The sequence below is a fragment of the Octopus sinensis genome, linkage group LG13, assembly GCF_006345805.1.
Source record: "Octopus sinensis linkage group LG13, ASM634580v1, whole genome shotgun sequence".
Lineage (NCBI taxonomy): Eukaryota > Metazoa > Mollusca > Cephalopoda > Octopoda > Octopodidae > Octopus > Octopus sinensis.
In genome coordinates this window covers 18,444,311-18,459,851 of record NC_043009.1, presented here as the reverse complement: position 1 = coordinate 18,459,851, position 15,541 = coordinate 18,444,311, and the positions used below count along the sequence as shown (strand labels likewise).

The 15,541-nt window shown below is 38.2% G+C and overlaps 1 protein-coding gene across 1 annotated transcript in view; it reads left to right on the top strand.

The window, feature by feature from the left end:
- Positions 1–13,843, top strand: part of LOC115218511 (sushi, von Willebrand factor type A, EGF and pentraxin domain-containing protein 1-like) — a 322,239-nt gene extending 308,396 nt beyond the window's left edge. Inside the window, exons 4-6 of the mRNA XM_029788371.2 lie at positions 1,940–2,257; positions 4,944–5,066; positions 13,655–13,843. Of these exons, the coding sequence (XP_029644231.1) occupies positions 1,940–2,257; positions 4,944–5,066; positions 13,655–13,776 (563 nt within the window). The 3' untranslated portion in view covers positions 13,777–13,843. The remainder of the gene's footprint in view (positions 1–1,939; positions 2,258–4,943; positions 5,067–13,654) is intronic.
- Positions 13,844–15,541: the final 1,698 nt, after the last annotated feature.

The window sequence follows — 15,541 nt, the reverse complement described above, 5'->3', positions numbered from 1 at the left end:
AGTGGGGGACCTCAGACAGGACTAACCATTCAGTAGTATAGCTCATATTCCGCCTCTTTAAATCATGAATATAAGATGCCAACGTGGTAGAATTGGAGTATTTGGTATTTGAAAATGAATTCATGTGGGCCCTGTATCTCCTTTTAAAATCAATAGTGCTTCCAATATATTCCTTAACCAAATTATTCTCCCCTCTAACAATACAGTTATAGACTACGTTTTTTCTTTAGCAAAATCCCTTAAGGGGACATAAATTTGGGGCTCTGTAATTACAACTAAATTTCGGGGTCCCAACAGTCCCTGCAAATTTAATAGGGTCCACATTTTCTCCTACAGAAACATTCCCATTCGTATATATATATATATATATATATATATATATATATATCCGACGGGTTTCTTTCAGTTTGCGTCTACTAAATCCACTCACAAGGCTTTGGTCAGCCCGAGGCTAAAGTAGAAGACACTTACTGAAGGTGCCACTCAGTTGGACTGAGCCCGGAACCATGTGGTTGGGAAGCAAGCTTCTTACCACACAGCCACTCGTTGAAATTAGACACAATTCTTCACTTTTGAGGGTTGTTGTTTCTTTGACTATTTCTTCAATAGGGAATATCACCTCAATTGTGCCAAAGTGTTACACGTGGGCGACATAAGTTTCTATCTCCCAGACTGGTCTTAAGCATTTTTCACTCTGGACCTGCGTCACTCACTCCAGTGTCCTCAATAATTACATAAGGATAGATAATATTTTTTTTATAATGCTTTCTAGTATTTCCTTTGGCGTGTTTAGAAATATTGTTCTCCCATTCTTTGTTAAGTGCGCTTTGGCATCACTTGACTTTTTTTTTCCGATACGTTAACTTTCTTTAGTCGAGGACACGTTTGTGCGAAAATGTTTCCATTTTGTTTAGAAAGAAGAACGGCCGCTGTTCCTTTTGTATTAACGTTTGTGTTGGTGGTGTTGGTGGTGGTGGATTTGCTGTTGCTACTGTTGGTGGTGATGTTGGGGGTGTCAGTGCTCTTGCTAGTGTTGTTGCTTTTTGTTATACTTTTTCTCTTTTCTTGTTTCTGTGATGATGATGGCTCTATTGAAATTTGTGTTGTTATTGTTGTTGCTGTTGTTGTAACTGCTGCTGCTGTCACTGATTTTTACGATTCGTTCTGCGGGTATTTGGCTTTTCTTTTCGGCAGGCGAACATTCCTTGTCCGCCATCTTTCATTTTTTAAACAAAAACTGAGGGGCATGTTTGCTACACAAACCACAATTTAGCTCCTACAGACTACAGATAGAAAAAGCTAACCAGCTCACTAAGATTCTGGTTAGCTTACCAGAATACAAATGTTCAATATGTAACTTTGTGTACCAATAAAAATAATAACAAACTTAGGGGAGGGGTGTACAATACGTGTCGATAGACGAACAAACAAAATAACAACAACAGAATGATGATGATGAAGGAGAAGGAAAGAAAGTATAATTTAAGTCAAAGCTGTGCTAGATTTTATTTTTAAGCCACTTCTACACATTTAGGAATCTCTAAACAAACCAATCCACTTAATTCACTGTCGGCTCCTACTACTCCATACATCTGTGGTTTGAAAGATATGTAACAAAACATTATTAGAAAAAGGAATTGGAAACTAAAAACGCAGAGATATGTTTTAATGAACAAGTTAGAGAAGCAGGTAAACTTACTGACATTGATATACATGATGTTTAGCGTCGAGGATCTGTAACTGATCAGAGCCGGAATATTTTTTAGTCTCAGTTGTGAAGAGCCGAAAAAATATTAATTAATGAAAATAATTTGCTTGAGATGACAAACGGTAAAAAACGTAAATTAATGTTTATATTACCGTACAACACACACACATGAAGGGAACATTATATAAATAATGCAACGTTTCTCCTTTTTTTTCTTGTCCATTTTATCAGGAAACAGAGGCAAATATCCTTCAAGCTACATGGAGAAGTTGATTAATGCCAAACGTCTAAGGCTGCAGTATCGCAAGAATAATATGACGAGTTTGCTGGAGTCAGATGACAGCTGTAATGTAGAGCGAATCGATCCGCCAGAGATTGAGAATGCACGATTTCGGACCTCATTCTATTATAATGTAATGAATAAGTCTTACGTAATGTTTGCCACTTACCAGTGTGTTACAGGCTACAAATTAAGATACGCGGACATGCGGCATTTATACTGCCAGAATCGAAAATGGCGAGCTCCAGTTTTCCCGGAATGCATCAAGAGTAAGTACTCTCTTTTTCATCTCCCTCCCTCTCTATCTATCTCTACATGCACACAGTGTGTGCGTGTCTGTATGTGTATGTAAGCGCAGGCGTGGCTTTGTAGCTTGGCTTACCTCGTTGCGCATCTGTGAGTCCGTGTAGACATTGACATATTTCCAAACACATGAACTCACAGGCAGACACACACACACACACACACATTTAATTTTTCATAGAACTTCTTCTTTCTGGCACCTTAAGGGGGAAAAATGCTTTCAGTGATGACCACACCCCATCCTTTTTTCATTATATTCCCCATCCTAAGAGGTCACCTTCCTTGAACTTATGTCTCATGCCAGTAGCTATACAATGGTAAAAACTAATTAAATGAATGAATGGTAAAACATTCCAAATTGAAAAGAAATTCCTCCCCTCCCTCTATCTGTCTCTCTTTCTCTTTCTCTTTTACTTGTTTCAGTCATTTGACTGCGGCCATGCTGGAGCAACGCCTTTAGTCGAGCAAATCGACCCCAGGACTTATTCGTTGTAAGCCCAGTACTTATTCTATCGGTCTCTTTTGCCGAACTGCTAAGTGACGGCGTCGTAAACACACCAGCATCGGTTGTCAAGCAATGCTAGGGGGACAAACACAGATACGCAAACATACACACCCACACACATATATATATATACATATATACGACGGGCTTCTTTCAGTTTCCGTCTACCAAATCCACTCACAAGGCTTTGGTCGGCCCGAGGCTACAGTAGAAGACACTTGCCCAACATGCCATGCAGTGGGACTGAACCCGGAACCATGTGGTTGGTTAGCAAGCTACTTACCACACAGCCACTCCTGTGCCTGTCTGTCTATCTATCTGTTTATCTGTTTATCTGTCTCTCTATCTATCTATCTCCATTGTCCTGGAAGCGAATTTTTTCCCGCAAGAGTTCCGGACCCCAGTTATGAATTAATTTGCATACAACCAATCAGAGCTTAACTATGAAGCTAATTTATGAGCGCATAACAAGTGATGGGCGAAAAGATAAGGTCACTTGGGTAAGGAATGACCTTACATCTTTTCTCTTTTAAGAATGCTTGTTCTTGTTCGAAACCATGGCTGCCTCTTCGTAGTTGTGCTGTTATTTGCTTTGTAAACAGTAAGGAGAGAGGGCTGCTAGTACATCACCCTCTTTCTACATTTTTCCCGGACGGACCCTAACAACATCCGATAATATAGATACAAATCTAATTACTTATCTCCTAAAATCAGGCAGAACTTGGTGATCGGTCGACTTACAGCATCGTTCTACGTCTTGAGTTTACTTGGTAGAGTGTGTTTGATAACTTGACCATAAGGTCAAGGTGAGCTCTGATTGGCTGTATGCAAATGAGTTCATTGCTGAGGTCCGGAACACTAGTGGGAAAAAAATTTGGCGTCCTGGAAACTCACCCCAGAAAAAAACAAAAATAAAAACAATGTTTTCTTCTAAAAAAACCCACCTGATTTATATAAATGAACAACCTGTTTGCATATACACTATTTTATTTGATAAGTTCGAAGACGAACGAAAGCGCTAATAATAATGACTAAATAAAAAATTATTAAGTAGCCGTAAGCATAAGAACAAAGTAAAGAAATATTTACATATTAGAAAATATTTTAATGAAATTCATTTTAATAATGTTATAACTATCAGTGTTGTAACCTGTATTTATTAATCAAAAAACTATACAATGGAAACTAATACCTTAATGATGCTGTACAAAATAGCATTGTAAACAAGAAGCATCATAACAAATATATAGTGTAGTAACACATTAACAACAATGTATCATCAACGCTGCCAATGAAGCGGTTGATTCATTTCAGTTTTTAGTTCAAATACAAACAGGGACGATTTTTACCTTCTATCTCTTCAGTTCAGTTGCAGTTGTGTAGTGGAATCGATTAGATCCCAGTACACTAACTGTATAGCTTTGCGCCAGTTAGAAATCGATATTCTTACTAAGAGTTTTCAAATATTAAAGAATGCTTCTAACAAACAGATCAAGTCATTGAGTTTCGAATCTCTACTATTGCTGTCTCTCGTTTCCTTTTACTGAGAGCTCCGGTTAGCCAAATCGATATCAGATCACCAGCTGACAGGCCAGCGTTACATATCATATTGTATCTATAGCAAAGACATTCTAACTCAATCATCCTAGTTGTTAAAACAGATCTGAAGAGCTTAAAATTAATAATCAGTTTCCAATGTTGAGATTGCATCCTTGATTCACTTAGGCCACTTAGTATAAATGCTCTCCCTGGGTGCGTACGAAAATGAAACTGCATTAACATAGCTGCAAAAAATTAAAAAAATAAACCTCATGTAACCTGCTTTCTTATTAAATCTCAAACCTTGGATCGAATACAGACTTATATTTACAATTCAATAAAATACATTTTATATCTCAAAAAAGTCCAAAGATAAAAAAATTTGATATTTTGATTATCATGCATGGTTTCTCTCCTCTCTCTCTCTCTCTCTCTCTCTCTCTCTCTCTCTCTCTCTCGCACACACACGTACTTACACATACGGACTCTCTTCCACGCTTGTGTTTCTTTGTTTTCCCTTGACTTGAGATTGAAATCTGTAAATCAGTTTAAAGCAGGACTTCTAAACGCAAACTGATGTTGTCTAAATGATACTATTTTCGTTGCAGATATGACAGCCTGTGAAAGGAACAATGGTGGATGCCAACAGATGTGTGTAATACGGGAACATGGTTATAGTTGTGAGTGCAGGACTGGTTTTACACTGGGTGAAAACAGGAGAAATTGTATAGGTAAAATTGCCTTTCATATTTACCTAATATCTAATATTAGATAACTAAAAATATTTACTAATATCGATGTGCCCCCTGCGTTTGCAAATTCCAAACAACACTCATATATGTATGTGCGTATTTGTGGATAATCTCGGAGAGAAAACCAAAGCAGGATCTGGGAATCTACATGTGTCTTTCCATGAGCTTATTACTGCATGATAAAATAATGCATCGTTGTGCAGGAAACAATGCGCCGCGGTTGGCTGATTGGATTCTGGGATTACTAAGTCGAAAAAGGAAACGATGTTAGTCCTGTGGGTAGCTATCGTTTTCAGTTGCATTAGATTTATGGTTGGAATGCCACGATGCAATCCAACGGTGTTATACAAAAAAACAAAAAGATGGATTCAGTGCAAAGGATAAACTGCTGAGAGGGCCTACTCCCTGTACTTCTTACAGCGAAGTCGCGGAAGATATGCAAACAAAATTGCCCTGCGGCAGTGGTGCCATTGCTAAAATCAGTTACTACTGATTTAGGAAAATAGTGATTGGAAAATCAGTGAGGTCGCACTTAAACGGTAGGGGACAGAAGCAGTATTAGTTCAAAATAGCAACCTGTGTATAATTTTTAAAGCAGTTACATTGTTGAAAGCCTGCTAAACTGTGATACTCATCTGGAGATAGCATCTCTTAGAGACTTAGAGTGCATTAAAAACACAGAACGATATCAATAGCAGATACAAATATGTTACGGACAAAAGAAATTTTATTAGTTTGTGTGTGTGCGTATGCCTGTCCGCGTGAATGCTTGCACGTGTATGTATAGTTATATATATATATGTGTGTGTGTGTGTGTGTGTGTGTGTGTGTGTGTGTGTGCGTATATAAATCAAAATAAAAACATGATTCAAAGGATTTAGCGGTACATATGTTTCGGGCCTTTATTAGACGGTTTTATAACAATGCATAATTGATGTAAATGTGTGTCTATGGCCTTCTTCAGCCGCGTACAATTACTACTTCATGGACATATATTACATTATAAGTTTTACGTTGGGGATGCAAATCCTCATAGTCGCCTACAACAGAGTGGGGCACCAACACGAAATCGAAGCGTCCATCCCGCCTTTGACTCGATGTAGGAGGAAGTTTGGATGTTGAGCTAGAGAGGGAAGGGGTTGGGGGGTTGAATCTTTAGTAAGTTAGGGATCACAAAGGGGGAGTAAAAGAGTAAAAGATTACAAAAGAGTAAAACATTTTTAAAATATATAAAAAAGATATAAGAATATAAGAATATAAAAAATATTTTTAGTTATCTAATATGTATGTATATATGTATGTATGTATGTTATGTATGTATGTATATGTACATTCATCTATTTATGTGTATATACTTCGTTTTTTTTCCTTTTTGTTTTGTCTTTATTTACTTTTATTATTATTTACTGAACTGCATCACAAGCAGACCATTTGGAAACATATACATTATTTACGGGACACTCTAATTTTAATTTTTGTCTCGAACCGTCCAAAGATAATTATATAAAAGTAGACGTCAAAATTCGAAGTGAGTTTGGTAAGTGCTATGTACAACACTCTTTAGCTTCAAGTCACTTCATAACTTCTGCTGATTTAAAAGAATAACAATAGCACTCAGAGAGCGCAAACCTCCGCCAAGGCCACACCAACACACTCTCAATGATTAGCCGGAGATGATTTTTAAAATGAGAATATCTCAAATAAACTCGACTGCTCTCACAAGTGAGAATACTAAAAATGAACCCGACCGCTCAAAAATTAAGTAAAAAAACGGGAAAAGTAGTCCAGAATCCTTGTCCGGTATCTGATCGATCCCTGTTATAATCATGGAATGTGAAGGTGGGTGTGCGGGCCGTGTTTGTAATGCTGTGCGTGTGTGTGTGTGTGTGTGTCGTCTGTGGGAACAGGGACAGGTTTCACTATGAAGGCCTGTTTAAGTCTATCCAATGATATAGTGTCTTTACAACCATTAAGGTCTATAGTGAAATATTTATCCGTGCGTGAAAGAAAACGGAAAAGACCTGCATACGGTGCTGTTAACGGATGTTTAACAACATCATTGCGCACAAAAACGTAAGTCCAAGAGGTAAAGCTTCCTTAAAGGCAGAGCTAGAAATGTAGGTAAGAGGTTTTAAACAGGAGCGATATATTCAAAATTGGTGAAACTAGAAATTAAATTTATTATTGTTACTGAATATGTCAGTATTATTTAATTTCTGAACGGTTTTGCTGACGTTTCATTTCGTTTTCCATCAGTTTTTGCTAACATAGAGACGCGAATAAAACTAATAATAGAGAAACGAAATAATACTTTGGAAACAGCAACGCCGCCATAACTTATGCGGAAACCATGAGCGTGCTTTCAAGGGAGATAATCATAGAAAGACTTGAAAGTCAACGTAAGATCGTAATACTTCTTGTAAAGTAAATATAACAAATAATCCAGAATCCTTGTCCGGTACCGGATCAATCCCAAACTCTAGTTAATTCGTGCGAGTCACGAGGCCAAACATCCCTGAAAGTTTCATCCGAATCCACTCAGCGGTTCTTGATATCAGCTTGTTGCATTTTTTATAACACTTTCTATATCCAGTACAAGGCTTAAAATTTGAGGAGACAGCCTAGTCGAATACAATGACCTCTAAAAGATGAAGGGCAAAGTTGACCTCAGCAGAATTTGAACACTGAACTTAAAGATGGACGAAATGCCGAAATATTCGGCGTACTCACGATTCTGCCACTTTACAGCCTGTCAGTGGCTCCCATTATAAGTGTTGTCCAGCGTGCCAATAATAATAATGATAAACACTTTCCATACAATAACCATCAGAGCATCACAACAAATCACAGCACATACCCAAGGCACATAGAGCTGCGCTCGGTAGTGAAGTGAAAGCACGCTATAAAAATAAAACTACTGAACAATAATAATAATAATAATAATAATAATAATAATAATAATAATAATAATAACAATAAATTATAGTATTAATAGTGAAACTACAGCAGTAAACAAGTAAATAAGGTAGGGATTATTGTAATAATAGTGGAATTATAATAGTGAGCAAGTAAATAATAACCCAGCATGAATAACAATTGGCGTTGTTAAACCGTTGAGTAGTCGGCGACTAAACCGGCAACCCCACCAAACTTACTTGATGAGGAGGGTAGATTTTCGACACCCTGCGGGATTAAAAACAAAACCCGACGAAGGCAGAGAAACTCAGAAGAATCAATAACCATTCCGAAAACAGGTAGACAGAACTCGTGAGCCTTGGTTGGCAGTTTGATTTAAAACTGGGGTAGATAGGACTCCTTAATCACAGTGGTGGCAACCTGTCAGTGTCCAACGGCTCCATACCTGGGATGAAGGCGAATGAACCGCGAATCGGGACTTAACTTCGGAGCAATATTTGGATGAAGATACGGGACCAACTGACGCTCACCTATCACCCAGTGAGAATCATAATTATGGTCTCCGATACACAGAAATGCGAAGGGAACAGGCCCAACCTATGGGCTCTGCAGTCTTGGCTGACAATCTTACTAGAGATGGTGTCTCGATAAAAATACCAGTTGGTGGCTAACTTTAAAACACAAACCTCATTGTTGAGTGGAAATGCCTAATATAAATGTATCAAATAAGGGTGTTAATGAGGCTGGAACCAAAGGTGAGGGCCTTTCGCCCGACAGATACCCTGTGGTTGAGCAGCGCAGGCTCGGTCGTCATCCAGAGACTGCTTGTACACAAAGACAGAAGCAGAGAGTAAGGTGAGATGAGGAGGCAAATCGGGCGGTAATTGAATGCTGGATCATGAGTGAACCAAGTAGAAGGGAATTCCAACAATGAACGAAAGCAAAATGGAATGAAATAGGACTCCGAAATAAGTGAGCAACGGTTAGCCGACCAGGCAGGAGCAATAAGAGCAAAAGGATGGTTAACAGACATAGAAATAGCAGAGATAAAAAGGTAAGTAGAAAATAGAAATAATACTTCACCAACAGATAACGTGTTCAGTGAGAAGAGAAAAATGAAAGGCGGCAGTGAAGACGTAGAGCAAAGTGTAAATGTAAATGTATTCTCAGCAAATGAAGCACAAGCAATAGGAAGAGCTACATCACTAGAAATCGATGATGACCAACAAAACATAGTGGGGATCCTATGTCGATATATTAGAGAAGACGAGGATCAAGCACCCCACCCCAATCTAAGGTACATTGATCGATGCAAGCTCAAAGTTGAAACAGAAAAGATAGATTCGGTCCTCGGGCTATTCCAGACGAGAAATATAACTGAAACTAGCAAGATTATTTGGGCTGCAGATAGAGTTGGATACAAAAGAAAAGACCAAACATAAGGTAGAGAACCATGTTGGCGTCGACGAATTTGTGAGAAACAAACAAAGTTAAAAAGACATTCAATAATAATAATAATAAATAATAATAATAATAACAATAAATTATAGTATTAATAGTGAAACTACAGCAGTAAACAAGTAAATAAGGTAGGGATTATTGTAATAATAGTGGAATTATAATAGTGAGCAAGTAAATAATAACCCAGCATGAATAACAATTGGCGTTGTTAAACCGTTGAGTAGTCGGCGACTAAACCGGCAACCCCACCAAACTTACTTGATGAGGAGGGTAGATTTTCGACACCCTGCGGATTAAAAACAAAACCCGACGAAGGCAGAGAAACTCAGAAGAATCAATAACCATTCCGAAAACAGGTAGACAGAACTCGTGAGCCTTGGTTGGCAGTTTGATTTAAAACTGGGGTAGATAGGACTCCTTAATCACAGTGGTGGCAACCTGTCAGTGTCCAACGGCTCCATACCTGGGATGAAGGCGAATGAACCGCGAATCGGGACTTAACTTCGGAGCAATATTTGGATGAAGATACGGGACCAACTGACGCTCACCTATCACCCAGTGAGAATCATAATTATGGTCTCCGATACACAGAAATGCGAAGGGAACAGGCCCAACCTATGGGCTCTGCAGTCTTGGCTGACAATCTTACTAGAGATGGTGTCTCGATAAAAATACCAGTTGGTGGCTAACTTTAAAACACAAACCTCATTGTTGAGTGGAAATGCCTAATATAAATGTATCAAATAAGGGTGTTAATGAGGCTGGAACCAAAGGTGAGGGCCTTTCGCCCGACAGATACCCTGTGGTTGAGCAGCGCAGGCTCGGTCGTCATCCAGAGACTGCTTGTACACAAAGCCAGAAGCAGAGAGTAAGGTGAGATGAGGAGGCAATCGGGCGGTAATTGAATGCTGGATCATGAGTGAACCAAGTAGAAGGGAATTCCAACAATGAACGAAAGCAAAATGGAATGAAATAGGACTCCGAAATAAGTGAGCAACGGTTAGCCGACCAGGCAGGAGCAATAAGAGCAAAAGGATGGTTAACAGACATAGAAATAGCAGAGATAAAAAGGTAAGTAGAAAATAGAAATAATACTTCACCAACAGATAACGTGTTCAGTGAGAAGAGAAAAATGAAAGGCGGCAGTGAAGACGTAGAGCAAAGTGTAAATGTAAATGTATTCTCAGCAAATGAAGCACAAGCAATAGGAAGAGCTACATCACTAGAAATCGATGATGACCAACAAAACATAGTGGGGATCCTATGTCGATATATTAGAGAAGACGAGGATCAAGCACCCCACCCCCAATCTAAGGTACATGATCGATGCAAGCTCAAAGTTGAAACAGAAAAGATAGATTCGGTCCTCGGGCTATTCCAGACGAGAAATATAACTGAAACTAGCAAGATTATTTGGGCTGCAGATAGAGTTGGATACAAAAGAAAAGACCAAACATAAGGTAGAGAACCATGTTGGCGTCGACGAATTTGTGAGAAACAAACAAAGTTAAAAAGACATTCAATAATAATAATAATAATAATAATAATAATAATAATAATAATAATAAATGCCTTCATGCAGTACCAGACAGTGGCTCTCATGGCTCCTGATCTTAACTGATTGGAAGTGTTATCATGTACATTGATTTGTCTTGGTATAAAAGATGGGCTACAGCAAATATTCTGCTCAATACCACAGATTTGCTTGTCATTTGTTTGACCGTAACCAGTTGAGCATGTCCTTTAGTGGCTGACGATATGTGCATCTCTGGTCACAAGCAGAAGTAGTGGGAGAGCATCATAGCCGTGTGTTGAAAGGAATTCTTAGAGGTTTGGATAATTGACATTTGGAAACAGGGGTGTTTCGTTCAACATCCTTAAACAATCCTTATTCAATGACCTTTTGAGCGGGATGGGCTACTCGATCAGAAGAAAATTCTAACTGGGTCCCACCTGCAAGGTCATGCGCTGTTTATCTTGATATAAGATCACCATGTCGCGCACATGTGGTTGTAATGCATGTGCCTGGTGTACCCTTATCAGACGGGTAGTCATGATGGGTATACTGGGCTTCGTATATTTTACCCCAGTGTCACTTTGATGGCATGCACTGCTCTCTCACTCAATAATAATCTTTTCTACTCTAAGCACAAGGCCCGAAGTTTTGAGGAAGGGGGCCAATCGATTAGATCGACCCCAGTACACAACTGGGACATGATTCATGGATCCCAAAAAGATAAAGGCAAAGACGACCTCGGCAGAATTTGAACTCAGAACGTAGCGACGGGTGAAATACCTGTTTCTTTATTACCCACATGGAGCTAAACATAGAGGGGACAACCAAGGACAGACAAACGGATTAATTCGATTACATCGACCCCAGTGCGTAACTGGTACTTAATTTATCGACCCCGAAAGGATGAAAGGCAAAGTCGCCCTCGGCGGAATTTGAACCCAGAACGTAGCGGCAGACGAAATACCGCTAAGCATTTCACCCGGTGTGCTAACGATTCTGCCAGCTCACCACTTTCAATGATGATGATGATGATTATTATTATTATTATTATTATTATTATTATTATTATTATTATTATTATTATTATTATTAAGACGGCAAACTTGCCGAATCGTTAGCATACCGGGCGAAATGCTTTGTGGTATTTCGTTCTGAGTTCAAATTCCGCCGAGGTCGACTTTGCCTTTCATCCTTTCGGGGTCGATTAAATAAGTACCAGTTTCGCACTGGGGTCGATATAATCGACTTAATCCTTTTCTCTATCCTTGTTTGTATTCTCTGTGTTTAGCCCCTTGTGAGTAGTAAAGAAATAGGTATTTCTCCCGTTGTTACGTTCTGAGTTCAAATTCCGCCGAGGTCGACTTTGCCTTTCATAATTTCGGGGTCGATAAATTAAGTACTATTGAAACACTGGGGTCGAAGTAATCGACTAGTCCCCTCAAATTTCAGGTCTCCCCCTCCCCAAATTCCAGGCCTTGTGCCTATAATAGAAAGGATTATTACTATTATTGTTATTAAGGAAGCGAGCTGGCAGAATCATTTGCACGCCAAACAAAATGCTTTGTAGCATTTTGTCCATCCTTACGTTCTAAGTTCAAATTCCACCGAGGCCGACTTTGCCTTTCATCCATTTCGACGTCGATGAATTAAGTACCAGTGAAGCACTGGGGTCAATGTAATCGACCCAAAATTTCAGACCTTGTGCCTTTAATAGAAAGGATTATTATTATTATAAGTGGAAAAAAATCCTAATTCCCACATCTACTGAAACTACAAACCCGCAAAATTACAGATCCATAACATATCTCCTTGCAACCAATATAGCCGTAACTGCAATAGTATCGTAGGGAATGTGCAGAAATTTAAAAGAAATCAGTTTCCAAAAGAGCTGAAGGGATGCTGCAAAGGCTCATAAGACTGTAAAACCAGTTAATGATCAACAAAGCCGTAACTGAAGACTACCGAAAGTAAAAGAAAAGTCTAAGCGGGGTTTGGATCGATTACCGGAAGGCTTTTGACAGCATTCCCCAAATATGGATCATTGGAACACTTAATCATAAGCAAAATATCACCAACAGTGATAAAATTTATAAAACATACTATGAATAAATGGCTAACAGTTCTGCAGCTACAGGCAAAAGAAGAGGGAATTATAAAAACTAAAGCCATCCCCACTAGAAGAGGAATATTCCCAAGGGACCTGCTCTCTCCACTCCTTTTCTGTCTAGCACTGACGCCTTTAACCGATATGTCATACTCCTTTTCTTTGAAAGTCAGCATCAGTTATTTTAAAGTTTTTGTTTTCACTCTATCTAAATGGGAAACATTGACTTAGCATGTTCTTTGCGTTCATCATTCAGTAAGTTACGCTTGAACTTATTTCACAATCTAATGGTTATTTAAAAATAGTTTAAAATCAATGATTAAAACCTTATGATCAGTCCTGTCAACTTTGTGATCGGTTATGACAATCTGATAATCAGTTATGACATTCTATTTCTCAGTTTGAACTGTTGTGTCAATCCAAAAATGATCTCGAAGAATCTAAAAATCAGCTATTCTAAGAGGAAGATGAATTTTTCTAATTTAAAGATCAGCTGCAGCGATGGCAGGATTAGCTTAAAAAATCTGACAGATAAATAATAAAATTAGTTTTCCTTCCTTTCTTCGTCAGACTTCAACGAATGTATTTTCAACAACGGCAACTGTCACCAGGTATGCTATAATACACCAGGTTCATTCTTCTGCGGATGTAGACCCGGATATCTCATGGACAAAGGTATCTGTAAAGGTTAGTCAACTCGTTTCCAGCTTGATGAAGTCTATAATTGCCAACGGAATTTAAAAAAAAAGAATTTAAAATGAAAAAAAAAATAAATAAAAACAAAACAAGAAACGAAAAAGTGATTTTAAAAAATAATTACAAAATGAAAAGAGAAAAACTGAATGAAATATTAAGTAAAAAAATATTTGAATGGCATGCAAAAATATTTTTTATGATTTTATTTGTCGGAAATATTATTTGCGATGTTTCAAAGGAATTGTAATTGAAAATGCATGTTAGCATGGTATAATGGGTTTTAATTATTTTGCATGGCTGTAGTAGCATCAGTTCAGTTATAGGTACTCAGGTAAGGCTTTATACGTATACTTTACATTCGAGAATTCATTCTACAATAACCGAACGAATTGAATCCCAATGACGTCACTGAAGCGTGAGATTTCACTTAATTCCCATGAAGGTAAGTCTTAAACCTTATTAAAACCCTTGTCATTACACTTTTTCCATGCTGTTTATAGCAAGTGTGAAGAAGGACGAAAATTAAATTGCGACCGACGTATGATTTATTTCTAGACAAGGCGATTGTTTCTTTATCTTTGAATGAATTTCTCTTCATATCTGTCAATGTCTTTATTGTTCTTGGATTTTGACACCGAAAAACAATTTATGTTGACATAAATTGAGATATTATTTTGAATTGTTCCTCTGGTGTCTGTAACATCTCTCCTGCTGCATAGAGAGAGATATAAACAGATTTATATTTTTAAATTGCTAATTAACAATATATACAGATATAAATGATGCAAAAATTAATGCATCCGCATACTTATATCTAGGTGAGTGTGTATGTGTCGGAAAGAGAGAGACATGCTGATAGCTAGCTCACTATATATATATCCGGAGAAGAGAGAGAGAGTGTGTGTGTGTGTGTGTGTGTGTGTGTGTGTGTGTGTGTGTGCGTGTGTGCGTGTGTGTATGTGCGTGCGTGCGTGTGTGTGTGCGCGTATGTGTGTGTATGAAAACGCTCATTTACTGCAAGCTCTATTGTCCCGATATTTACTTTAATTACTGCTAAGCTGCCAATCTGACGGTTTCAGAGTAAACTTGCCACAGAAACTCGCATTGGTTTCCTTTGGTTACCTGCTCAATGATAGTGCGGCTGAAACCATTGGATTCAAAACAAAACTGTCAAGAATGAGTATATGAACAGCGATACGTTCAGAAAATCATAGACTAAGAAATCAGTATTGAACAACCTCTCATCGCATAATTCCATGACTCAACCAACAATTCGAACCTTGCAAAATGAAAGGCGTATTAGAAAAGGACCAGTAAATTCAGAAACTTGCAGACAAGCATTGTGCGCATAATTTTTGATGCAATAAATATTCCTAATTTCCTGATATAGCACTTCCTTACTATAATACCAATCAGAAGGCATGGAGAGTTTTATGAAATGCTCACTACTCACTATCTTTTGATAGGTTACAAACATTTGCCGAAATTAATACTCGATAAAACAGAGATAAAATTCTAGCAGACATCGCAAGAGCATTGCATCGATAGAGTCAGAGAGCCAAGATTATGAACTCAACATTCAAGAAATAATCACGTTGTGAACATCTATAGAAATAAAGGAGGTAAAAATGTCTGCCGCGTTACTGGAAATCCCTGATCAAAATGATGCTAGACTCAGTCGGCATGATCAATGTGACAATACAGCTTCAGGAAATATGCATCGGGGCCCTGTACATTGCTTTTGTTATTAAAGTCGTCCGA